The 24,026-nt window shown below is 55.6% G+C and overlaps 1 protein-coding gene across 1 annotated transcript in view; it reads right to left on the bottom strand.

The window, feature by feature from the left end:
- Window positions 1-23,535, bottom strand: part of CUNH1orf127 (chromosome unknown C1orf127 homolog) — a 53,738-nt gene extending 30,203 nt beyond the window's left edge. Inside the window, 13 exon segments of the mRNA XM_039234960.1 lie at window positions 6,940-7,022; window positions 7,024-7,087; window positions 7,519-7,629; window positions 10,445-10,505; window positions 11,012-11,076; window positions 11,079-11,166; window positions 11,445-11,485; window positions 11,488-11,568; window positions 13,591-13,780; window positions 14,609-14,646; window positions 18,134-18,310; window positions 23,353-23,418; window positions 23,421-23,535. Coding sequence (XP_039090891.1) covers window positions 6,940-7,022; window positions 7,024-7,087; window positions 7,519-7,629; window positions 10,445-10,505; window positions 11,012-11,076; window positions 11,079-11,166; window positions 11,445-11,485; window positions 11,488-11,568; window positions 13,591-13,780; window positions 14,609-14,646; window positions 18,134-18,310; window positions 23,353-23,418; window positions 23,421-23,535 — 1,180 coding nt within the window.
- Window positions 23,536-24,026: the final 491 nt, after the last annotated feature.

Here is a 24,026-nt window from a genome sequence, read left to right as displayed (position 1 = left end):
GGGGGCCTCTCGGGGCCTCCAGAAGTCCAGGACTCACAAGGTCCAAGGCCTGACGACCTTGCTGCGGCCCTCCCAGGCCTCTGACCTCTAGGGGCTCTGAGGAGAAGGTGCCATGTTGCCCTTGGCCTTGGGACTCCACCCTACATAACAGAGGGGTTGGGAAGCAAACAGGCCACAGCTCCCTGCCGTCCTAATTCCCTGTCTCTGCCAGTCTCCCCTGCTGCTCCCAACATGGTGTCACCGGCCCTGGACCTTGGACCCTAGCTCAGCCTCCTGTCCCAGCCCCCAGGCACCGGAGCTGGCTGCGAGTTCGAGTCTCAGCTCTGCCACTTAGTGGCCGTGGGACATCCAAGGAGCTACTACCGGGAACTTCCCATCTCTCCCCGCCCCCCGTTACCATGCAGTGTACACGTAGAATAAGTAACGTGTGTGCAAGGACGCTGTGCTCAGGATGGTACGAAGGCGCTCTCTGCTCTCACAAGACTGAGGCTGGAGCCCCCCCATTGGTCTCCCTCTTGCTAGTCGGCCTCGGCCAAGTCACATCCCCTGGGTGGGTTCAGGACCCTCATCCTTGGAAAAAGAAGATAGGGTGGGCTGGGTCAGAGGGGAAGCCTGGGCTGTGGACACACACAGTCACATACCACTTATCTCACACACACACACACACACACACACACACACACACACACACACAGATCCATACACACACACAGACACATCACAGGCCACTTGGTGGCCACGGCTACCCCCATCTTCATTACCGCCCTCCCTCCATTATATAAACTCCCTGTGCCCTCCAGTGTCCCCCGCAATCACTTACCTAATATTAGGATATTAAAAAATATGGCAAGATTTTAAGAGACTTATTAAAATGCAATTAGCAGCGTGTACGACTTAAGCAGGAGATTATTTTTAAAAATGACTTGATTGTGCAGAATACCACGCACCTTCCCAAGGCCGTAAACCTGCCAATCACACACATGCTCAAAGGAAGAGGTTTCCTCGCTTTCTCTTTGTCCTTCAGGGTCTTCTCCTTGCCCCCCCCCCGCCCCCGTGACCATGAAAGCTGTGCCCCCCCACACACACAACATACATTTTGAGCCCCTTCAAAAGACATCTCAGAAGGAAGCTAAAGGGTTAATCAGACCCAAGTCAAGCCGGAGAAGTTTGGAGAAAGCGGCCAGGTAGCAGGCAAGGGGACGGAGAAGACCCCACCCCTTTACGCCCACCCCCATTATGATTTGGATCAGCAGAGGCTGCAGCCAGAGGAAGGACGACAAACTGTCCTTGCTTCGGAGGGGCTGGGAGTGGGGAGGGCTGAAGGGAGGAGGGAGAGGTCCCAGCCTGTGGGTTACAGCTGACCCCCCTGAGCCTCGGAGACCCCCTGCCCAAGGCGCCCCTCGCGCCCCCCGCCCCACTCCCGCCCTAGCCGGACCGGTGGGTTATGCTGCCCCCTGCCGCCCGCTCTCCACACTGCAGCCCCGCTCCGGGGACGGGTGGCGCTCGCGCGGTCCAGGGTCAACGCTTCTCCAGCCGCGGGGTTCACGAGAAGGACCCCGGTTCTTCCAGGCTCTGACCTGAAGAGAACCACGCATCCGGAAACGTGGGGACGGTTCTCCGGCCGCCCCCTCCGGGGCCGCCCCACCCCTGGTTGCAGGAGTTTATCAAATGTGCTTGCTACTTCCCGGCATTAGGCTCCCGCTGGCACTTTTATTCCAACCATAAAAAGGCTATTTCATTGAGAAATAAAGTCCCATCTCCCTGACGTGTGACTCCTTTCCAAGCTCTCAGCCGTCAGACAAAATTTATGTTTCCCGGATGCTCTCTCCCGGGTTTGCGACTGGAAATTGGGGCGAGCGGGCTGGAAGGGAGAACTTCCTCTCCGGTTGGTGGACTTGTGCTTGGTCTAAGGAGCCCTGGAAACCCAAGGTGTCCGGAGGGAGCCCTTGCCTTGGAGTGAGGAGGCCAGGGTTTGAGCCCTGGCTCTGCCACCTATTAGCTGTGTGACCTTGGGCAAGGTCCTGAGCCTCAGTTTACCCGTCTGTAAAATGGGAAGAGTAATTCCTCTCTTCCTCAGAGAGATGGAGCTAGATGCTCTGAGCAGAGGAAGACGGAAGGCGCTTGGAAGCTGCAGGAATGTCTGGGGCAGGGGACTTCTCTGACTTGGAAGGACAGTAGCAGGCCCTGGCACAGGCTCTCCCAGCCGTGAGTGGCCTCAGCTTCCCTGTGCAGCAGATTCACCTGGAGGGCTTGTTAAACCAGACTGCCGGGCCCCACCCCCTGTGCGGTCAGGATCTGCAGGTCTGGGAGGGAGACCAAGAATCGGCTTTACTATTTCTTTTTTTTTATTATTTTTTAAATGTTTTATTTACTTCTGAGAGAGAGAGAGAGACAGCTTGAGAAGGGGAAGGTCAGAGAGAGAGGGAGACACAGAATCCGAAGACAGGCTCCAGGCTCTGAGCTGTCAGCACAGAGCCCGATGCGGGGCTCGAACCCACAAATCGTGAGATCATGACCTGAGCTGAAGTCAGACACTCAACCAACTGAGCCACCCGGGTGCCCCTCGGCTTTCCTATTTCTAACATGATGCTGCTGCTGCTGCTGGTCTGGAGGCCCCACTTTGAGAACCGTTGTTCTGGGGGCTTTGAGATCCGGGATGGAGGACAGCGGGGCCTGGGCCTTGGGAGAGGAGTGAGGAGCTGGTGCAAAGTCACCTGTGGAGCAAGGTAGGGGTGGGCTTGGCCAGCTACGTGGGAGTGAGCATCTGCCCATCTCGTTCTATCGTGTCCCCACTCCCCCACTGGCTTGGCCTCATGTCTCTGGTGGTCCCCAATGCCAGAGCCCGACCCGGGAGCAGCAGAGATGTCAGGCGGCGGCCGGGGCTAGGCTGTGCGGGGGAGGATGGACGCCAAGGGGTGAGGGATCCTACACTGGAGACTCCCACCCTACCGTTCTCCCGGGCTGAACCTCCTTGCCGTGCGCCTGCTTCGGCCTGTTGCTAAGAGAAATGAACTGACTTGCTCAAGGTCACACGGCTTGGGCGGGACACCCAGAAAGAGCTCTGACCACCACACCGCCTCTCTTGGTGATGTGGTAATGTTAAGGATGACTAAACGGATGACTCCAATTCCAGTTTAAGTCATATTCAAATATCCAATGGAGACTTGCAGCTAAGACGAGAAAAGCATGTTGTAGTAGAAGAGATCTGCCGCGGGAGCATCTAAAATCTGGGGATTCAAGACCTTCAACGAGGGAAAAACAATGAACCTGGACGTTTACAGGACATGAAAACAGGCTTTGTGCTCACGGAGGAAAACCCAAAAGGCAAACTGGAGCGCGGCTGGTCCGTGTAACGGGGCAGAAGGACAATAAATGCATCCCAGCCCCTGAAATTTACACACAGTCACGGGGTGAAAAAGATGGGGATCCAAGCTACTGAGGGCAAGGAGTCCCGCAGTACCTAACCACCCCAAGCCCCAGACTGTCTGAGACCTTGCCCAGCAGGAAGCTGAGCTGGAGGGGAAGAGCCACTCCATGCCAGGATCTCAGGGGTCATGGACACCTCAGCAGTAAAGACCCGGAAGTTCTCAACAAGACAGCTGGAGGCCCCCCAAGGCTGGGAAAACCTTGTGCGCGTGCACACACGGCACCGGGATTGGGCCCAGGTGCCATCCAGGCCCTGGCAGACCCAGAGCCCCGGTCAGGCGTGGATCTGGGGGCTGTCCTGGATTGTGGGAGAACGGGAGAATCCCCAGAAGCCCGAGCATTTTCTAATTAAACACGACTGTCCCGCTTCTGAGCCGGTGCGGAGCGGAGCAAGGGGAAAGGAGAGAAGTACAGTGGTTACTCCCCGCTGCGCAGCCGCTGAGCTGGGCCAAGTGCCCAGATCCTCCCAGCTTCGACGCGCGCTGCCCGCGGCGGGGAAAGCCATTTATGCCAGGTAAAGGCTGGCGATTTCATTAACTCCGTTCCCTTTGTCTCGTCTCCATGGGCGCCGGGTGGTTAAACATGTGGGGGACTTGGTAAAGGGTCAGCCCTGGTTTATAGGACTGTCTGGGGGGTGGGAGATTGCCCCGGGTCTTCGAGGTCCTAAAGCTGGGTGGTTCGGCAGAGATGGAGAAGGGGATGAGGGAGATGGGGGGTCAGGAAACAGACAGAGGCTGCAGGCCAGTGCGAGGACTTTTCTCAGACATCACCTGCAGCCACCTTCACGGAGTCATCTGGATGCAGGTGGAGTGGCACAAGCCCCTCCCCCGAGAGGGGCCCTTTGAGTCACCTTTCCTTCCAGTGGGGCGGGTTGGCCTCTCTCAGCCGGGGTCCTCCCTCCTCTGTCCCCTTTTGGCCACCCCTGCCCCTCGATGTCCACTTTCTAGCTGTTTTTTAAAGCCAGGATAAAATCTGGGCTCTTGTGTGCCTCCTCCTCCCTTCCACTTCCTCCCGTTCACTCCACCAGCTTCCATGGCCTTCTCTCCGTCCCTCCAACCCTCCTCGGAGCCCTTGCACCTGCTGTCCCTCTGTCTGGATGCCCCCCCTCGGAGGGGCCGCCCTGACCACCCTGCCCCAACCTATGCCCCATCCACGTTGTGTGTTTGCATCTCTTCTGAGCATACAGTGCCGGCTGAAATTGTCCACGTGTGGATTCACGGTCTCCATCCCCCCGACCTTCACACATAAGCACTAACTCACACACACGTGAGTTGCTAGAACTTTCATTCCCACATGAGGGACCTTCTCTGTCCAATTCACCTTTCCCTTCCCAGCTCTGGAACAGAGAATGCGCTCCATCAACATTTGTCCAGCGATGGAGTCCGTGATAGGCACCAAGAGAAGACAGGTGGGGGGTCTGGAGGCCACAGCATCAGCCCTGGGCTCTAACCCCCTTCCCCACCAGCCCCTCAAGGTCTTCTAGCCCGGAGGCTGTGGGCTCCAGTGAGGTGAGCCCAGCCTGGGAGAGTTCAGGCTTCTTTCCCAACCCCCCCCGTCCCCCCCCCCCCCCCCCCCCCCCCCCCCCCCCCCCCCCCCCCCCCCCCCCCCGCCAGGCTGGACCTGCCAGCCAGGTGTCCGCAGCCTGGGGCCTCCTCCCCACTGGCTTCCCTCCACTGTAGCTGTTAGGCTCGCCCTGGCCTGGGGGCCGCCATCCCTGGGCAGCAGCCGTCTGCCCACAGGGGAACCGGCAGTCAGGGCCGGTGGGGGTGGGGGGTTGGCCCTGGAGTCACGGCTCCGATTCAAGAAGGGAAATCATCTGAGCTTTTAAAAAATTAAATGGAGTCAGTAATTTGATTTCAGAGAGAAGCTGAAAACCTCGTAATGGCAGGAGCAGCTCAAGTCCGTGGTGAAAAGGAAAAGCCTTAAATGGGGCTATTAAGCTTTTGCCTGGGATGGATCTGCCCAGAGAAGGAGGAAGGGGGGGTGGGGGTGGGCAGCGGGGAGAAGTCATCCTGGAGGTAGAGACCGTTTATCAGCCAAGACAACCCTGATTATTTATTTATTTATTTGTTTCGTGTTCCGGGCGTTGCCCACGGCCCCCCTCCTTGGCTGTATTTCAAATCCCACTTCCAGCGACGGGCCAGCCTGGGCGGGGAGGGGGGGTGGCGACGGGGGGCCACCCTCCCAGTGAACCACTCCCTGTGCTGCTCCCACTCGGGCCACAGCTGGGCTTCTGGGCCAGGGAGCCTGGGAGCCCCAGTGTCCCTGGAGGTCAATGGGGGTCACCGGAGTGATCCAAGCCGACGGGGTACCAGCTGCTGCCATGGGAACGGGAGGCAGGGAGCAGTGAGTCATGGAAACAAAGCAGTAATGCTCCCCATTCTCCTCTCATGGGGTCCTTTAGAGACCTAGGGTCATGGCCCCTGAGGCCCAGGGGAGGGCGTCTCGCCCTGTAGGACCTTATCATCACCCAGCCCTCCCCCACCCCAGAATGGCTGAGCTGCTGCTGAAGGCCTTCTGTGCTCTCCTGGAGCAAGCTAACACCCCCCTCCACCTGGGCCTGGGGGTCCAGCGGTTTGGCTGCTCAGATTTCCTTGAATGGCAGGAATCGTGACCACGAGAATGGCTCATGGGTTCTGACTACGCGCGCTGCGTGCAGGACCCTGCGCTCCAGGCTCTGCGTTCATTTCCTCACTTCCCCCTCAACAGCCCCAAGTATTATCACTCCCCCAACCCATTTGACTGATCAGGAAACTGAGGCACAGAGAGGTCAGTGCCCAAGGTCACACAGCCAAGTGTGGAGAGACCAAGACTTGACCCACAGCAGCCTGGCCACAGAGCTTGCACACTTACCCCCTAGCCGCTGCCCCCCCCAACACTTCCCCACATTTGACAGTGAGAGGGCATGCGCGCCAGCGCTCCCAGCAGGCAGGCCCCACACTGCTGCCACTACGCCTGGGAAGTGCTCGGGGCTGGGCAGTGACTGTGGCGTCCGTTCCCAGCCAGGGGGACGAGTCCTGGGCCTGCGGTGTCCTGACCTGGTCCTGGGGGTGACGGGTCTAGGTGCTCCTTAGGCTCCTTGTTGGATGGCCCTGAGGCCTCCGTCATAGAAGATGTTGTTATTGTTTTTCCTTAAACTATTTTTTAAAAAATTTTTAAAGGTTTTGTTTATTTCTGAGAGAGAGAGAAACAGCATGAGCAGGGGAGCGTCAGAGAGAGAGGGAGACACAGACTCTGAAGCAGGCCCCAGGCTCTGAGCTGGGGCTCGAACGTGGGGCTCGAACCCACGAACCGTGAGATCATGACCTGAGCCGAAGTCAGATGCTTAACCGACTGAGCCACCCAGGCGCCCCAAGGATGTTGTTTTCCTAGAGCTTTCTGGGGGAACAGCAGGAAGCCAAGGCCTCTTCAGCCGGGCCGGTCATCAACCTTGTCAAAGGCTGGACCTCCTGGCTGGCATGTCCAGGTCCCCCTTGCCGGGATAAATGGCAGTCACATCCCCCCCCCCCCCACCTCCAGCATTGGACAATATTTCCAGCAGGAGAGGGCTTTCTGGTGGCCGGGTGGGGCCCTGCTCAGGCCTTATACTTCCTAGATGTCAGGGAAATGGATGGCCTTGAGACCAGGAGCCCTTTGGGCCGTTTGGACCCCAGAGAGGCAGCTGAGGGGGGGAGACGGCTGAGAACAAACGCACGGTCAGGGCTGTGGGGGCTGGGAAGACGGGAGGAGGGGAGCGGGGCTAGCCTGCACACCTCCTGTGGCCTTGAGGACAGCGCAGCCGAGGGTGGGGCACGTCCAGGGAACCCCACTTCTTCAAGGGAGCCTGGGGACCATGCTGCTTCCACAGGCTTTGCTATTTGCAGGAATGATCCAAGCCCCTTCTTCAGCGAGGGAGCAGTGGGGAGAGAAAAGGCATCATAAATAAAGGGGTGGGGGCTTGCGCTCTGCTGAGGACGCCAGGCCAGACACAGCCTGTGGGAACCGCGCCCACAGGCTGGTGCTCCGGGCCTGGCCCCAGGCTCCAGCCACAAGGTCTTTGAGCCATGCCTCAGTTCTCCTCTCTCTGTGTGCCCAGCTGCTGACTCTACCCACCACCTCCTTCTGCCTCAAGGCCCTGGGGGCTGTGGACCGGGCAGGACAGCTGGAAGCCGGCTGCCCTCAGATGGGAGCTCTTGGGGGCCCCCGTTTTCTCTGGGGACTGTTCTGAATTTGAGAGAAGACTCGGGCGGAAGTCAGAGTGGGGCTCCTTTTGGAATAATGGCAAAAGATGGGGGGTCTCATGACTGACTGGGTCCACCCACACCTCACCAGGATGGAGCCCTTCAGGGGAAATTGTGGCGGGAGACCGGGTGACGACAGAGTGGCATCAGGAGGCTTGAGAGCGGAGCTCTGAGGAAGCCCTTCCCAGAGGCCTCCCGCGGCAGTTGATCCTGCAGATTGGAACTGGGGAGAGGAAGCCGGCAGCATTCCTGCTGGAAGGGTCTCCTCTCTCCTGGGGATGGTGGAGAGAACTGTCCTCGCGTGACAGTTCAAGCAGACAACAACCTTCTAGAACTTTCCAGAAAGGAAGAGGGAGTCAGCTCTCCCAAAGAGACAAGATCTTCCCCAGCACCCTGGTGAAAGGGTCACCCATGCCCCCTTTACTATTTTTTCTCTTCTTTTTTTTTTTAAATAGTTTATTCTCAAGTTGGTTTCCATATAAACCCATGCCCCCTTTTGACAGAGGGGGAAACAGAGGCTCAGGAGCTTCAAATTCAAGCACTGGGTTAGGAACTGCCTTCATCGGCTGAATTTCACACACCTTCAACCTGGAGTCCTTTTCGAGAATATGCGAACGTCAAAATCTCCTTTTGAAACCGAGTCACAGGATTTTAAGTTTTCTGTAAAGACCACCTGGTCCCAACTCCCCACCCCTGCTTGATGCCACCACCTGGTTTCCTGTGTGTTCGAGGCTAAATACACTGGCCCGGCCGCAAGAGCCATGCAGAACCAGACTCTGCCTCGACACTATTGACATGCTGGACCGGATCCTTCTCTGTTGTGGCAAAGGCCCCTGAGCACCGTGGGATGTCCAACAGCATCCCTCGCCTTTACCCACCTGATGCTGCTAGCATCGAAAATCTCCCCAGACATCACTAACCATCCCCCTGGAAGGGTCAAGTACAGCCTTCAGACATGTTTGGTTTGGCCTGCAGAAGGGTTTAAATTTTTATTCTTTTTATGTTTATTTATTTTTGAGAGTGGGGGGGGCGAGGGGGGAGGGACAGAGAGAGAGAGGGAGACACAGAAACCAAAGCAGGCTCCAGGCTCTGAGCTGTCAGCACAGAGCCCAACGTGGGGCTCGAACCCATGAACTGCAAGATCATGACCTGAGCTGAAGTCAAATGCTTAACTGACTGAGCCCTGGGCTTTAAATATGTTTTCAGATCAACTGACAAAATGTAACCAGCTTCTGGAAAATCAGAAGATTTGGCCGTGCCGGCCCTCCCTGACGAGGCAGGAATGGGCCACAGCTAAGTAAAACTACTTCGTCTCTTTAGCGGGGTCCGGGGTCTGCCCGCCCGCTCACCACGGTCCTCTCCCTGGCCTTCAGCACCCTCACCTGGGCCACTGGCTTTCTTCTCATTTACACTCCCGGCCTGACCCCTAGAGGCACTTTCATCAGAGCCTCTGCTTTAAAATGTCAAACAGCTATCGCTTAGCCCCCCTCCCGGTTTCTCTTCTCCAAGCCAGATAGCCCATTGCGTCCACTGTCCTTGACATCTGTGATCTTAAATAATCAGGATTTCTCCTATATTTCACTCGGGGTAGGGGAGGGCGGGGATGAAAAAGACTCTGTAAACCACTGAGGGCTTAGGCAATCCTGGTACATTAATATTCTGGCTCATTAGTCATATATTTTCACAGAGAAAAATGTTCTTTGTCTGAAACGTGTTTTTAAAATTCCTGGTGAAAACATTGTCCAACGGGCATCTATTAAGTGCTTACCAAGGGGAAGGCGGTATGATAGCCAGTCCCATGAAGAATAAAATGCTGGACAAGACACAGCCCTTGACCTCAGAGAGTTCCCATACAAGAGGGAGACATAGGACTGTGCACTGATAACCATAACAAGAATAGAAAGACCTAGAAGCTATGGGGGGGGGGCGGGGGGAGACAGGGAAGGCATGCTGGGAGCCAGGGAGAAAGGAGAGAGTTCGTCGATCTGGCTGCTGATATTAAATTAATAAAACGAGGCAGAGAACATTCTTTCCCTGTGTAAATGTTTCCAGGGAGGCCAAAACGTCTTCCTAAAATGTTCTTATCGCCATTGCCCAGTTGTTTTTGTATTTTATTTACTACGTCCCTATCGAGAATCTACCTTCTCTTCAAAGCCAGGGACAAAGGTCGCCTGCTCCTTGTCATCTCCCCCAAGCCCTCCCCCCCGCGCCCATACCTCTCTGGACATTTCTTTCCTCCCACTTCCAGACTGGACGCCACTTGAGAGCAAGAGCTGAACCCGGTGGCCTCTGTTCCCGTCCCCCAGCCCCAGCCTCATCCAGACCCTCCCACAGGCAAGTGCTTCGTGCATATTTGTCAGATAAAGATCTAGCCCTCCCTTTCCAAAAATCAATGTCATTGCTGCAGGAAACTGTTAAAATAAAAACAGCCAGAATGTGTAAAAACTTTCAAGAAACATTTCCATTCTTAGCAGACTGTTAGAGCTCACCCCCCACCCCGCTTTTTTCCCTTTGTTTCTAATTCTGAATTTGGGGCTAGATGTGGTAGGCAGTCCCCCTTTTAATCTTTAAATATAGTTCTGAATATAATTACATTTTTATGCAGCACCGAAACATCATATCCTGGTAACGGGGCATTCTTGCTCCATTAACATCTGTGTTAAATCTCCTTCATGTCTGTCTTCTATTGAGGACAGTTGTGAAGTCTGAGATGAAAGTGATCGACATCATTTGTGAATTATGTGTATTTCCTTATGCCGTATTTCAATGGGTTTTGCTCCTGGTGGTTTTGCAAATACCAGGTTGTCTGTTAGCCGTGCTGTCCCCGAAGACCCCTTTCAAGACGTGGGTCCCGGCGTCCTGGCGGAGAGGACACACGCCGCGATTCGAAGAGCATTCTTCCTGGATTAGAAGTCGCACCGCGTCTTTGCCAAAGAGCCCGATCCGTTAGTAAGTGAGCTGAGGAGCCGGAGCCCACACAGAGAGCCGGACGGACCAAGGTGGAAATGCCTCGTCTCGTCCTAGGAACTCTGCTAAGCTCCTAACCCCGTCTTCCCTACAGGTACCCATATTCCCATTTGGCGGATGAAAACGCTGAGGCTCCACAGGGTTAAAGGACCCGCCGAGGTCCGGCGGCACCCCTCCCCCCCCCCCGCCCCCAACCCGGCCGTTTGATTCCAGGGCCAGCGGCCACCTCACCACTCAGCTCCCCGGCCACTCCTGTTCCCGGACCAGTTCCAGCCAATGTGCCCCACACTGCCGCTTACCGCTGGGTGTGAGGCCTGCCAGGCCCAGGAAGGGAAGGCTTGTCACAGAAGGAATCACAGGGCCAGGGAAAGAGGGATCCTGTGGCGTGCGCCTCTTACCAGCAGGCACACCCCCACGGTGACTCGCTGGCCCACAGGCTGGAAGTAGCTCTCCACTGTCCGGGGACGGGGGCTGCCATCTTGGCACATTGCAGGTTCAGGGCTACCCTACAGACAGCCTGCATTCCCGAGGCTTCTTGGTCCTCCTGGCATTGCTGGGGGGCAACAAAGGGTGAGTTTCACATGGCAGGGTGCATCCTGTGCCCCACGGTCATCCTCTCAAGGGCCCCCCAACCCGGCAAGAGTGTCAGGCCCCAGGGGCATAGGTGGCCAAGACCCATCTTCAGCTGGCCCCACAGCTCTGCCTTCCGTGTCTCTGATTCCACATGGCATCGGGGGCCCAAAGCAGGGGCCTCCAGAAGGCGCGAGGATGGCCGACGCCGGCCTCAGGACCCTGAGCTGGACCCCCACCAAGTGGCTGAGCACAGCACACTCTATTTTGGGTCACCGTGAAGGTGCTGGACTGATAGACTCCAGAACCAGGATTTCCTCCACATGGCAGCCTTTTTTGGCCAGACCCAGTCTCTGCTTTGGGATGTCGAGTAAGACCCCTGGCTCTGGAATGGGGAAGGACACGTGACACGGAAAAATACACACATTGCAGGTATGCAGACAAAAGGTGATTCCAGGGGCCAACTGCACCGGGGTGGCTGTCCTGGGGCCAGCACAGTGCGCTTCCTGATCGGGGACATGACCGTCCTCGGTGTTTAGTGTCACTGCCCGGGCAGAAGAGAAGAAACAGGCCCCAAGCATCCAGGGGACCCTCCCATCTGTGAAGGCCCATAAGGAAGCAGATGCCAGGAGCAAGCCTGCCCCTCGGAAGCAGCGAAAATGTCTCCACCAAGACCGTCTTTAGCTTCAGGGACCTGGCCGGGTGCCCTTTCTTCACCAAAGCTGCTCTTCAGAAACAAAGCTCGGGGGGTGCCTGGGTGGCTTAGTCAGTTGAGCGTCCGACTTTCGCTTAGGTCACGATCTCGAGGTTCGTGGGTTCGAGCCCCGCATCGGGCTCTGTGCTGACTGCCAGCTCAGAGCCTGGAGCCTATTTCAAAGTCTGTATCTCCCTCTCTCTCTGACCCTTCCCTGCTCACGCTGTCTCTCTCTCTGTCTCCTAGAAATAAATAAACATTAAAAAAAAAAAGAAAAGAAACAAAGCTCGGATCAATTGTTTACACTTTAGCAAGAATTTCGTGTGTCAGCCTCCTCATGGGGGCGTTTTAAGCCAGCTCTGCGGTGGCTAAATGAAAGCACCTGTCTCCAAATAAAGGGTTTCAAGCATCATGAATAAGGAAGGAGATGTTTGGGGGCCTGGTGAGCTCCTCCCCAGTGCCTCAAAATCGCCAGAGCTCCCTCATTAACTTTGGTCCATGATAAAATTCTATCAGATGCAGAGTCTTAGTCGTCTCTGATCTACCCACGCAGGATGAAGCCTTTGATCCACCCAGCTTTGCATACAGAGTTCCTTAGAATCTACACTTCCCAGAGGTGGGAAGTGCTCTTCCAGATTCCAGGCCTTTCTATAGGACACCCCAGGCTGAACGAAATAGTTATTACATACAGGGTCTAGATCGAGGGGGGGGCGGTTTCCCAATGACTGATGGATCACAGAGCCCTGGAGGGCCTGCTGAAAGGTGTAGACCCTCTGCCATGTTTATCTTCAGACCCATCATGGGACCTTCCAGGGAGTAAAGACCCCGGGTTTGGAAGCTTCTAGTAGACAATACAACTTTTCATCCATACTCTACACCCAGTGCGTACTCCGCACACATTCATACCTTCCGGGAGAGCCAAAGTCTCTCTGGTCCCAAGCAATTCAGGGACTCACAGTCAAGGTTGGGGTTATGAAGAGGCGAAGTGGGGCGGGGCCCTGGGGATAAGGTGCCCAGAGGAGGGAGGAACACAGCAGGGATGGACAGAGAGAGAGATGAATCCAGAAAGGGTGGATTTGCAGGTGCTCCTGGGCCTGACCCGGTGGGCAAGCATCTTCTAGAAAAGAGGTGCAGGAGCCGCCCGCCAGTTAGTGTGGCAGGAGGTCCTCGGAGGTGTCGAGCACCTGGTGAGGCGGAAGTGTCCCCCTGTGGCCTCTGAACGGCTCCGTCCAGAGCCAAACTCCGTCCACAGGGGCCCCCTCCCACTTCCAGACTGGCCTGCAGACTAAAGCCCCAAGTGTCACCCAGCTCAGGTCAGGGACCGTTGCTCCAATGCACCAGGAAATATTCTTTAGCCTGGATATTTTTAGCAGGAACCGAGCTCGGAGCAAATGTCATGTGAGCCGTCTTCTCTTACACGGCAACTTTGGGCTATTTAAAGAGATGATAATTACGCTCCTGCCACCATGATCAGGATGGGCTGGATCCTGATTGCAGGAGCCCGCATCTGCCGAGCTGAGCACTTGACGCTAATGGAGCCCAATTTTCTAAGCTGCCTGCCTAAATCTGGCCGGTCTCTCAGGTGGACCTTTGAATCGGCACCGGAGGGGCGGCAAACCGCTCCTCGAGGCCTCGCGGGTGGCCCCCAACAGCGGCTCCAGGGGCGCTGGGTCACGGGATCTTCCCCCCACCCCCAGCCTGCTCACCACTGACCTCCCCGAAGAAGGTCTCGCCTTGGACTTCGGATGACGGCCGCGGTGTTGATGTCCGCAGGGAATCCCACCAGGCTGGCATCTTTCAGAGCGGCCAGCAGCCCCCAGGTCTGAAGAAACAGGACACACTCGTAAACAGGCCAAGGAGGCATGGTCACTAGGGGCTCCGGGAGAAGGCGCACTGGGGGACCCTTCAGGAAGCGACAGGGCCGAGGAGGGGGAGGGGCAGGACCGGGCGAGGGGGGGGGGGGAGGAAGGCAAACTGGATGCGTGGCCCTCCTTACCCTGGGGGGAAGCAGATACCTCGCATCGTAGGCACACTGTGGGGCGCACACGAAAAAGAATGAATGTGCTGTTACCCTTACCAGCGACGGACGCCACCAGGCAGCCCATACTCCATCCCGCCAGGCGTAACTGGGGTCCCGCCCTCCGCTCCATTTGCAGTGCGTTCATGGACATCGCTGATGGGGGCCTTGAACAAAGGTGGGTGCCTGGATGGGGGGAGGGGGACAGGAGGGAGTCCCCAGGTCCCATCCCAGGAGGCATGGCCTGAGGACTTCAGGAGTGAACTCGAGGAAGGGAAAGCTAGCTGACTTCAAATACTCAAAAGGATGTTAAATGGAGAAAGGACCCAGGACGCCGCTGAGAACAGACTTAGGACCAGCCAGGGGGAGGTGTGTGCGATATGGAAACAGCCTCACCAAGGAATGAGCTCCCCGTCACTGGAGACTTCTCGGAGAGAATGTTAGCGTGAGAGGGACCTCAGAGGCCTCCTGGCCAGCTTCGCACCCAAAGCCGGGAGCCCTCCTCAGATTCCCTCCCGGGCTGCCTCAGGTCTCTGCTTGGAGGGCACCGGGCGAAGCATCTAGCTTCTGCTGCCAAGACACAAGCCCAGGAAAGGTTGGCACCATCCGCCAGGCCCGTCCACAGGAGAACAGACACCAAAACCTTCTGCTTTGGAGATCCCTGAGCACCGGGCCTGGCAGAGCCTTCTAGAATGTGGCTCCTGCCCCACCTACCTGGCCACCGGCGCTTCCCAGGGGCAGCGTCAGGGAGACTGTGAACAAAGAGGGAGCAAGGGCTCCTGGCAAGCGGTTGGCAAAGGTGAGCGAGTAAACATTTCTGCCCGAGCACATAAGCGTGGCAATTACCTCAGCAGGAGGCGGGCGAGCGAGCGCTGCCGGCTGGGTTGTTTGCTCATTAAGACAAGAAAATCATTTATGTTCTGGGACTCAAGTGTCAACAGACCCAGGGAAATGTCTTGCCTCAGCTGCCGCCGTGGGGCCGGCCAAGGGGGCAGCTGGGGTCCCCGGCGCAGCTGGCGGGGCCAAGAGCCGTGTGCGCGGCACAGACGCGGTTCGGGGCCCGCTTTCCATCGGGGCTGCCTCCCAGGCCCCCCTCCCTTGTCTTCCTCTCTTGCTCTTTTTTTCCTTCCTTCTCGAAGCCAATAGTCAAGGGTGGAGAGAGTGCGGCAATGGGCCTGGCATGCATACCTATGGCTCCATACTTAGGGGTGACCACCCCCCCAGGTTCCCCGGGGCCAAGGGGGTTCCCTGCGGTGGGACTTTCAGCGCAGTCCCAGGCAGACCAGACAGCGGGTCACCCTGCTGCCCGTGAGCCCTGCAGCAGCCCCATGGGGGGCACCGTTCTACCCATTTCGCAGATGGTAAGGAAGGTGCCGGTCAGGGCAGAGCAGAGAACCTTCCCTGGAGCTCCTGCTGCAGCCATGGCCTCGCCACCCCTCGCCCCCCCACCCTGCCAGCTCCCTTTCATTTGCTTCAGACCTGGGCAGGGGGGGAGTCACAGACCCAAAGAGGGTCCCTGGGACAGCACCTGACCACCCCCTGCCCGGAACAAGCTGTGGAGGTGAAGCCCAGGGGACTGACTGGCCTCAATGACATCCTTCCCAGGCCACTCCCCACTCCTCCAGAGGCAGGGACAGACGGGGGCAGGCAGGAGGAGCCAGCTCGGCCTTCTCGGCGCCCCCGCCCTGCTATCGCTTGGCCTTGAGGGACGCCCACTGGCAGCAGGTTCAGGGCGCCCGCGAGCCCCCTTATCTCCATCTTTTCCGTCTTTGCAGGTGCTGCCTTCACTTGGGCAGCAAAGATGCTGAGATGGGGTGTGGTGAGAGGGATGAAGAGGATTCGAATGTTCCCTGGGCCCCCATGCTATTTCCGCACCCCGTCCGTCCTCCGCAACCCGGGATAAGGCAGGGAAGCCCCTGGAGGCCAGGCTTTAAGGAGAGAAGTGATTCTGTTTCCAGAAGGAAGGAAACTTGCGATCAGCACCGTGCCCTTTAAGGCCTCACGCAGAGGCTATATTTAGGGCCGAGGACATTCCGCAGGACCTGGGCAGCCTTCACTGGGAGCAATCGCTAATCACTGCATTGAGTTTACGGGTGCCCCTGGGCACACTTAACCCAGGGCAATGAATAGTTATTGCCGGCCTTCCCGCTCGGGGCCTGTGGGCACACTTAAGCAAGAGCGCAGATCGCTGCTCGCGGGCACGGCTCGGGTACACCCTTGGGCACCCTGCGCCTTCAGCGGGGAGAGGCAGAGTATTAAATATCTGTGTGCCCTGTGCCCACAGCTGCATTTAGCCAAGGGCAAGGCCAGTGAAACAGCTTTAATTAAAACTTAATGCAAGTTCAAGGTGCAGGCACGGAAGCAGGGGCTGCAGAAGTCACCAGGAATGAATCAGTCAATTCGATGAGGTTCTCGGGTGGGGAGAGGGGGAGGGGGGCCAGGGCCGCCACCTCTCTGTGTCCATGTTCTGGGACGTGGGGCCACCGTGCGCTCCCACACCTTGCTTGGTGAAGGGTGCTACGCATCCCGGCTGGTCACTGGAGGCAAAGCAGGCGCCCGGGCCAGGAGCCGGGCCTGTGCTTCTCAGCAAGTCTGCCCATTGTTGGTGACACTGGCCGCACCGTCCCCCTGGCGGTAGCTCCCAGAATTGCAGACCCAGTGCAGGGGGAGAAGTGACCGGCCTTGGAATGTTAAAAGTCATCACGCGGGCACAATGCTTGGGGGTCCTGGGGTAGACCCTGCGATTCTTAGGAGGACTAACACTAGGCGAGTGGGCAGAGAAAGACCTCCCACTTGGGCCCTGCTCCTGAGGATTGGGAGGCAGAGGACTATCCGAGCAGTCTGCCCATTAGCCCAAGGCTAGGAGTTCAGGCCTCCGGGCCTGGGGGCATTCCCAGAAGTGGGGGTCCCTTCTGCCACAGCGCTCTTGTTAAAATTCAGACCAGATGGGAACACGGCTACAAGCTCTTCCACAACTCATCAAATGTGTTCCCCTAGTACCAGTGCAGTGTCTGGCATACAGTAGGTGCTACATAAATGCTCGCTGAATGAACATTGATCGTCATGGGTGGCCTTCTCTCTCCCAACACCTCTTCTCTCCCTTCTCCACCCTCATCTCTCCTTCCCCAGGACCATCTCCCTCGACTCTCAGGCAGGGGCTGGCACACCAGTATTCCCCCCTCAAGGTCAAATACGGCATCTTTTTTGGAGCCACTTCATGTTTACAAAATTAAAAGTCAACTTGTTAACATCAGGAGAGTTCACATACGATTACGGATTTCCAGTGTCTCATGAAAAGTTGGAAAGGCTGGCCAGGCAGACAGGCCGGGGTGGAGTGGAGGCTGCCGTTCTGCAGGGGGGCGCGGGGGGCAGGGCGGGAGGCTGTGCCGGCCTCGGCCATGCCCCCCGCCCCCACCCCGCGCTCTGCCTGGCTCACGGCCCTCCTCCTCCACAGGCCTCCTGACCCCTCCGCCTGACGCTCCCCTCTGTAGGATGGGTAAAAGCAGCAGTACCAATACCCAGGATCGCTGTGGAGATGCAACGAGTTGATATTTGCAAAGGAGTTAGAACAGGGCCGGTGCAGGTGCCAGTAAAGTATTTGCTAAATAAAGACATGAGTGCAAGTCTGTAGTGGCCCCTGCGCCTGGCACACTCCCTTCTGGGGCAGGCTTGGCCCCCGTAGGCATTTGCGTTTGTAACCACCCACCCATCCAATCTTCTTTAGCTCCCAGAGGCGCCACAGGACTCAAGACAAAGCAAGGGGCCCACAAGGCAGTGAAGGAGCTCAGCTCGGGAGGAACCTCCATCTCCTGGTCGTTAAAGTGAGGACACTGCTCCCGATTGTATCTGAGGTCCTTTTATGGCTAAAAGGCTCTAATTCCTTGACTTTACCCAGCTCAAGAAGGAGCAACCAAACTAGCCTTTTTTTTTTTTTTTGCAGTCTAGCCAGTGAGAACACAAGGGCACAATGTTGTAGATTTGGGGACCGTCCCAGAGCCCCCACTGTCTCCCGTGCCAGCTAGTTCAGAGACCTTTAACACGCCTGGCCCCCATCCCATCCTCCTCCCAAGTCGCTCAGACAAAGCCCAGGGGGACCGGGCACCCGGCCAGGGCCGCAAATGTTTGTGGGACAGCAGTGCCACGGTGCACCTCCCGCGGCCACCTCTCCCCCCGGCCACGTCTCGAGTCTCAGGAGCCACGGCCTTTGGAGAGAAGCCCAGTCTGGGATGTCCCCCCTACCCCCCGCCGCGTCCCCTGGGCCCTCTGAGCCTGTCACTTGAACGAATGTGGACCCACAGTAGACACGCTCCTGGCCCCGCCTGGACGTTAACGGTGGACACTTCATTCTGAAGCAGACGCTCTGCTCCAACCTTTTCACCCCTGTTTGAAATATTCTGATTTCCAACCTGTAATTTGCTTTCTGGAAGTATGGCAAAATTCATGTGTGCAAATGGAAGAGGGAAGCACAGTTAATAGGCTGCAATTACAGGTCAGTGACTATTCATAGCAAGCATGGTTAACATCAACTGGCTGGGAGCCGGGAAGGTGTCAAGAAGAGGGCTGGGAAGGGAGACCGAGGCTGTGGGGCCTGGGAGCCTGGCTCTGGCTTCTGGGCTCCTGGAGCGCAGCCCCCACCGGGAAGCCCTCAGGGCTGGGGACACTTGTAGATTTCAGGAAGGCCTGAACCTGGGTGGACAGAACAAGAGCTTGGGCCTGAACATCGCTTGATGGGCAACAAATGTTTGCTCACACCTTATCTTCCTCGAGCACCGCAGATGACTCCTCAAGTAGGCTTCCCTGTTCCCATTTTATGGATGCGGTGAGGCTCGGAAGAGGTCAGTGACTAAGCCACTGTGTTGAGGGGGTGGGGGTGGGGAGTGTCAAAGAGGAAGCGATTGAAGAGAGGAAGAGAAAGAGAAGGAATAGGTTAGATTCTGTGATTGCTCCCCCCACCGCGAACCCCTCGGGAGAAACTCTGGGCTTGATCAGGGAAAAAGAGTCTGCTCCCCCCCACCCCACCCGCTGCCCAGCCAACTGGCCTCAGCGCAGCCCTCGGACCCCAGCCCCCAAACCCCGCCTCTCCCACCTTTCCTGGGCAGGCTCCAGGCCCTGACGCCTGGAGCTCAGGCAATTCGGGGGACGGGCCTCTTTAGGAAAAAAAATACAAACATATCTTTTGCCAGGTTCACAGTCATGGTCATGTGGAGCACCTGAGGAGCCAGTGCAAGTGAGGGGCCCTGAGGCTTATGCTCCATCAGCTCAAAGGTCAGTCAACTTCTGCGAATCTGGCCACACCATTTATTCACTTTAGTAAGCACTTACTAAGCACCTACTGTGTGTCAGGCCCAAACGCTGAGGGTATGTACCCTCCCCCCCAACAAAGGCATTCCAGATCCAGCCAGAGACAGCTGGGAGAGGAGATTCGTTATTAATCAGGGCAGCAAGGGCAACGATAGAAGCAGTTTCAACACACGGAGGTGATCAACTATCAGGAAGACTTCCTGGAGGAGGCAGCCTCTGATGTAGGTGAATACACCCAGCAGTCCAAAACTGAGAGGGCGGAGCCTGGGCTTCACTCCTCTCTTCTGTCTTTCTCCATTCTGTTTCTACAAAGGAATAACGATATAGTAACATCTTGATATTCTTGACATCTGCTCTCATACTTAGCTCTTTCTGGCTTCAGCTCAGGTCATGATCTCACAGTTCATGAGTTCAAGCCCCCTCTTGAGCTCTCTGCTGTCAGCTCAGAGCCCACTTGAGTTCCTCTCCTCTTTCTCTCTGCCCCTCCCCTCCTCATTCTCTCTCTCTGTCTGTCTTTCAAAAATAAATAAACATTAAAATTTTTTTAATAAATAAAAACAAACAAACATGAAGTCACCGTCAGGATCAGGATACTGGAAGCAGCCACATTTGGTAAGAAAAGAATTCAGGAGTCTCCTGGGTGGCTCAGTTGGTTAAACGACCTACTTCAGCTCAGGCCATGATCTCGCAGTTGGTGAGTTCAAGCCCCACATCGGGCTCTGTGCTGACAGCTCAGAGCCTGGAGCCTGCTTTGGATTCTGTGTCTCCACCTCTCTCTCCCTCTCGCCCACTTGTGCTCTGTCTGTATCTCTCTCTCTCTCAAAAATAAATAAACATTTTTTTTAAATGTTTAAAGAAAAGAATTCAGGAGGTTGGGGCCCTCCAAGTCCCCATGATAAGCAAAGGACAGAAGTGTGGTTGGCAGAGGCCACTTCTCTGCATGTGGAATCTCAGAAATCTCAGACACCCAGATATAAACCTAGAAGCTCCTTATCTGGAGTAGAGAAAAGCAGCTGTAAAAGGACAAGGCTGAAAAGGTATACAGCACCGGGAAATCGTATCTGTTCTACCTTCAGAATACACCTAGAATCTCACCCCTTCTCCCCACTCTGGTCCCTGGCTTGGGTTTCTGTATCAACCTTCTCCCTTACCTCCTGAGCCTCTACTGGTCTGTTCTCCACATAGCAGCCATCAGGATCCCGTTCCACACTAGGTCAGATCATGCCTCACCTCTCCTCAAACCTCCCCATTTTTCACCCCAAGGAAAAACCAAAGTCCTAGAAGGCCCCACATGATTTGCCTCTCACCTCCCTGATCTCCACTCCTGCTTTTTTGTTTCCCTCCCTCTGCTCCTCCTGGCCTCCTTGCCCTTTTTCAAGCATGCCCGGCATACTTCTGCCCCAGGGCCTTTGCACTGGCTGAGTCCTCTGCCTGGAGCTCCCTTCTCTTAGATACCTGCACGGCTCACTTCCCCACCTCCTTCAAGTCTTTGTGCCAATGTCATCTTCTCAACAAGGCCACACTCTTCTTGTCCTTCTCTTACTAACACTGCTTCCTTTTTCTGTGACCTTTGTGACCTTCTAAACTGCTATCTAATTTACTTATTTATTCTATTGGTTGCTGGGCTCCCCACACCCAAATGTAGCTCCATGGGTCAGAGTGTTTATTTTGTTCATCATTCATCATTGCGTCCCTAGAGCCGAAGTTGGATGCTCAACTGGCAGAGCGACCCAGGTGCCCCCATCTTGTGCATGTCACAGTTTTGGGGGGCCTGAGAGGCTCAGTCAGTTAAGCGTCCGACTTCGGCTCAGGTCATGATCTCGCGGTTTGTGGGTTTGAGCCCTGCGTCGGGCTCTGTGCTGACAGCTCAGAGCCTGGAGCCTGATTCAGATTCTGTCTCTCTCTCTCTCTCTCTCTCTCTCTCTCTCTGCCCCTTCCCCACTCTCTCTCTCAAGAATAAATAAACACTAAAAAAATTTTAAAGCCTACAGTTTCATTTTCAAATTCTTGACTCAATTGTGTATTTGGTGCGAGACGGATACACTATTTCAGAAAACAGCCCTGGAAGCCTTTATGTGGGCATTCTCTGGTGACATGCGTTCCTTTTAAAAGCACACAGCCTCCGCCTCTGTCTTTAGCAAGAGATCAAGGCCGTGCCTCTGGCAGAGGGCGGCTCTGAAAGGTAGGCGATCACTGGGGAAATAAAGTGTCTCAGCCTGGATGTGCAAATAGACCTGGATCGTTTTAGTTTTGCATTCACGTCTGCACTTTGTAAATATTTGCCTGGCATCCCGCTGCTCACACCTGCTTGCTGTCCCCTCAAGTTTATGGAAGGCAGCAGGCACCGTCATTTCTCTGTCCCCACCTGGCGCCGCTAAGCACTGCCGTGAAAGGAAAACTCTCCGGCGAAAGCCACAGGTGTCTGACAGCGCCTAAAACTAATGGCCTGTGGCTGGCCGCTGTGACTAATTCTCTGATTATTGACTTTATGATTTTACGCTTAAAACTTCTTTATAATAACACACAGAAATGTTTAATGGGCTCTATCCAGAGCCATAAAAATTACTTATTGAACAAGCGTTTTAAAACTATTAATCTATTGTTTTCCATTAATAATGGTTCTCCAAAGAACAGGCGACAGCTTAATGTATCCACAGCATTTCTCCTCGAAAAGTGGCCTTTTAATACAGAAATGCCGCTTCCAAGGCTTCATGGGTTGGCTGGCCATTGGGCAGCTGACCCTCCCAGGACAGATTTAGGCTCCACCAGTCCCAGAAAGCGCTTTAAGGATTTCCCTAAAAGTCCTTACGGGGGCCCCGGGAGATTTTCCTAGCCTCTGAGAGAGATCGAAAAGCCTCTCTCCTCAATCCCTCTCTTCCTGGGCAAAAGAGAAGAGGTATTTCTAGAGCCTGTGTTGCGGCTCCCACGGCGGAGGACACAGAGGCTAGCGGGCAATTTGCACATCTCTCTACTTCTGTTCCCTCCAGAAGGTTCCCGGTGATCACCTGTGGTCCCCACCCCTTCCTACTTTCATTGGCAAGCCCGTGGCTGAAAGGCTCTGAGGTCCTATGCCCTGGGTTCTGCTATTTTGGGTGAGCGGTTCCCTCACCACGCCTGAGATGCTGTCCCACTTCAGAGGTGTAAAAATCACCCCCTGGGTGGCTCAGTCGGTTAAGCTTCCGGCTTCGGCTCAGGTCACGATCTCATAGTTGGTGGGTTCGAGCCCCGCGTGGGGCTCTGTGCGGACAGCTCAGAGCCTGGAGTCTGCTTCGGATTCTGTCTCCCTTTCTCTTTGCCCCTCCCCTGCTCTCACCCTGTCTCTCTCTCTCTCTCTCAAAATAAATAAACATTAAAAACAAAATTTTTAAAAAGACTTTGGCCCTTTGGGGCCGTTTTGCCCTACATCCACTTATTTTTCTGGGTGATTTAGATTTTGAAGCATATCAGCACCAGATAGGGTTTCTGTCTAGGGTTTCAGGCTGTTCATTCATTCAACAAATGTTTACTGAGTGTCTACTAAGTACCAGGCAGTAGTTTTGGTTCTGAGAATACAGCATTAAACTGGAAAGGTGGAGGCCATGCCCCCATGGAGCGACCCTCTGTGGGGCGAGCATAGACGATAAAAGGTCCTAAAAGATCATTTATAGGGGCACCTGGGTGGCTCAGTCCGTTGGGTGTCTGACTCTTGATTTCGGCTCGGGTCACAATCTCGCGGTTTGTGGGATCAAGCCCTGTGTCGGGCTGGACAGGCTAACGGCGTGGGATCCCTGCTCGGGATTCTCTCTGTCCGTCTCTCTCTGGTCCCTCCCCGCCTGCTTGTGCGTGCTCTTTCTCTCTCCAAATAAATAAGTGAACTAAAAGAAATTTTATTTAAAAAATCGTAGAGGATCATTTAAAACAGTGGTGAGTTCTGAGAAGCAAATAGGATGAGGCTGTGACTGGGGGTGGGCGGGGACTAGTTAGATGAAGAGTCAAGAAGGCTTCTTGGGGAGGTGGCCTTTGAGCAGAGAGATGGGAGTGGCAGGAAGGAACCAGCAGTGAGAAACGGAGGGGAGGCATCCCAGGCAGGGACTGGCGGCACAGAGGCCCTGGGGAGAGGCATGCAGGCGGCGTCTCTCCCTCGGCGAACACCTACCCAGCCAGCAAGGGTTCCCTACCTGGTAAGTGCAGAGTCCTGCTCAGCAACTGCCTCAAACTGCCGAAATCTCTCCTGGGGATCCACAGGTCATGTAGTCTGAGAAGCACTTGACCTTATCTGTTGAACAAGAAGACGCTTCGGAGAAGGAAGGAAGAACTTCTCCGCCCAGCCTCACTTCAGTGGAATGGTTAGAATGGGGCATGTAGGAGTCACATTGTCAAACTGGAAGGGACCCCTCACCCCACGCAGAGGTGTTAGTTCACAGAACGTTAGAGGACAAATGTCTTAGGGTGAGGTTTCTCAAACTTCATGTGCCTACAGATCACCCAGGGGATTTTTTAAAATACAGATTCTGATTCAGTAGCATCAAGGTAGGGCCTGAGATTCGGCGATTCTGACAAGCTCTCAGGTGCTACTGGTCCAGAGACCGCACTCTGAGTAGCAGGGTCCCGGAGGTCATTAAATCCAACCATGGCGTTTTACAGGAGGAGACATGTGACTTAATGGTGAGAGTGGAGCACTGAAGTCAGAGTGACTTGGTTTGAGTCCCACCTCTGTTCTGTGTGTGTGCGTGTGTGTGGTTGTGTGTGCATATGTGTGTGTGTGTGTGTGTGTACTGGTTGCTTAGTTTCAGTTTCTTCCTGTGCATTGATTGTATGAAGATAATGGTGGTGATGAGGGAGATGATGACAA

Source organism: Hyaena hyaena, unplaced genomic scaffold, assembly GCF_003009895.1.
Source record: "Hyaena hyaena isolate Hyena2069 unplaced genomic scaffold, ASM300989v1 scaffold_94, whole genome shotgun sequence".
Classification (NCBI taxonomy): domain Eukaryota; kingdom Metazoa; phylum Chordata; class Mammalia; order Carnivora; family Hyaenidae; genus Hyaena; species Hyaena hyaena.
The sequence above is the reverse complement of the archived record's forward strand: the minus strand, read 5'-3'. Positions and strand labels throughout refer to the sequence as shown.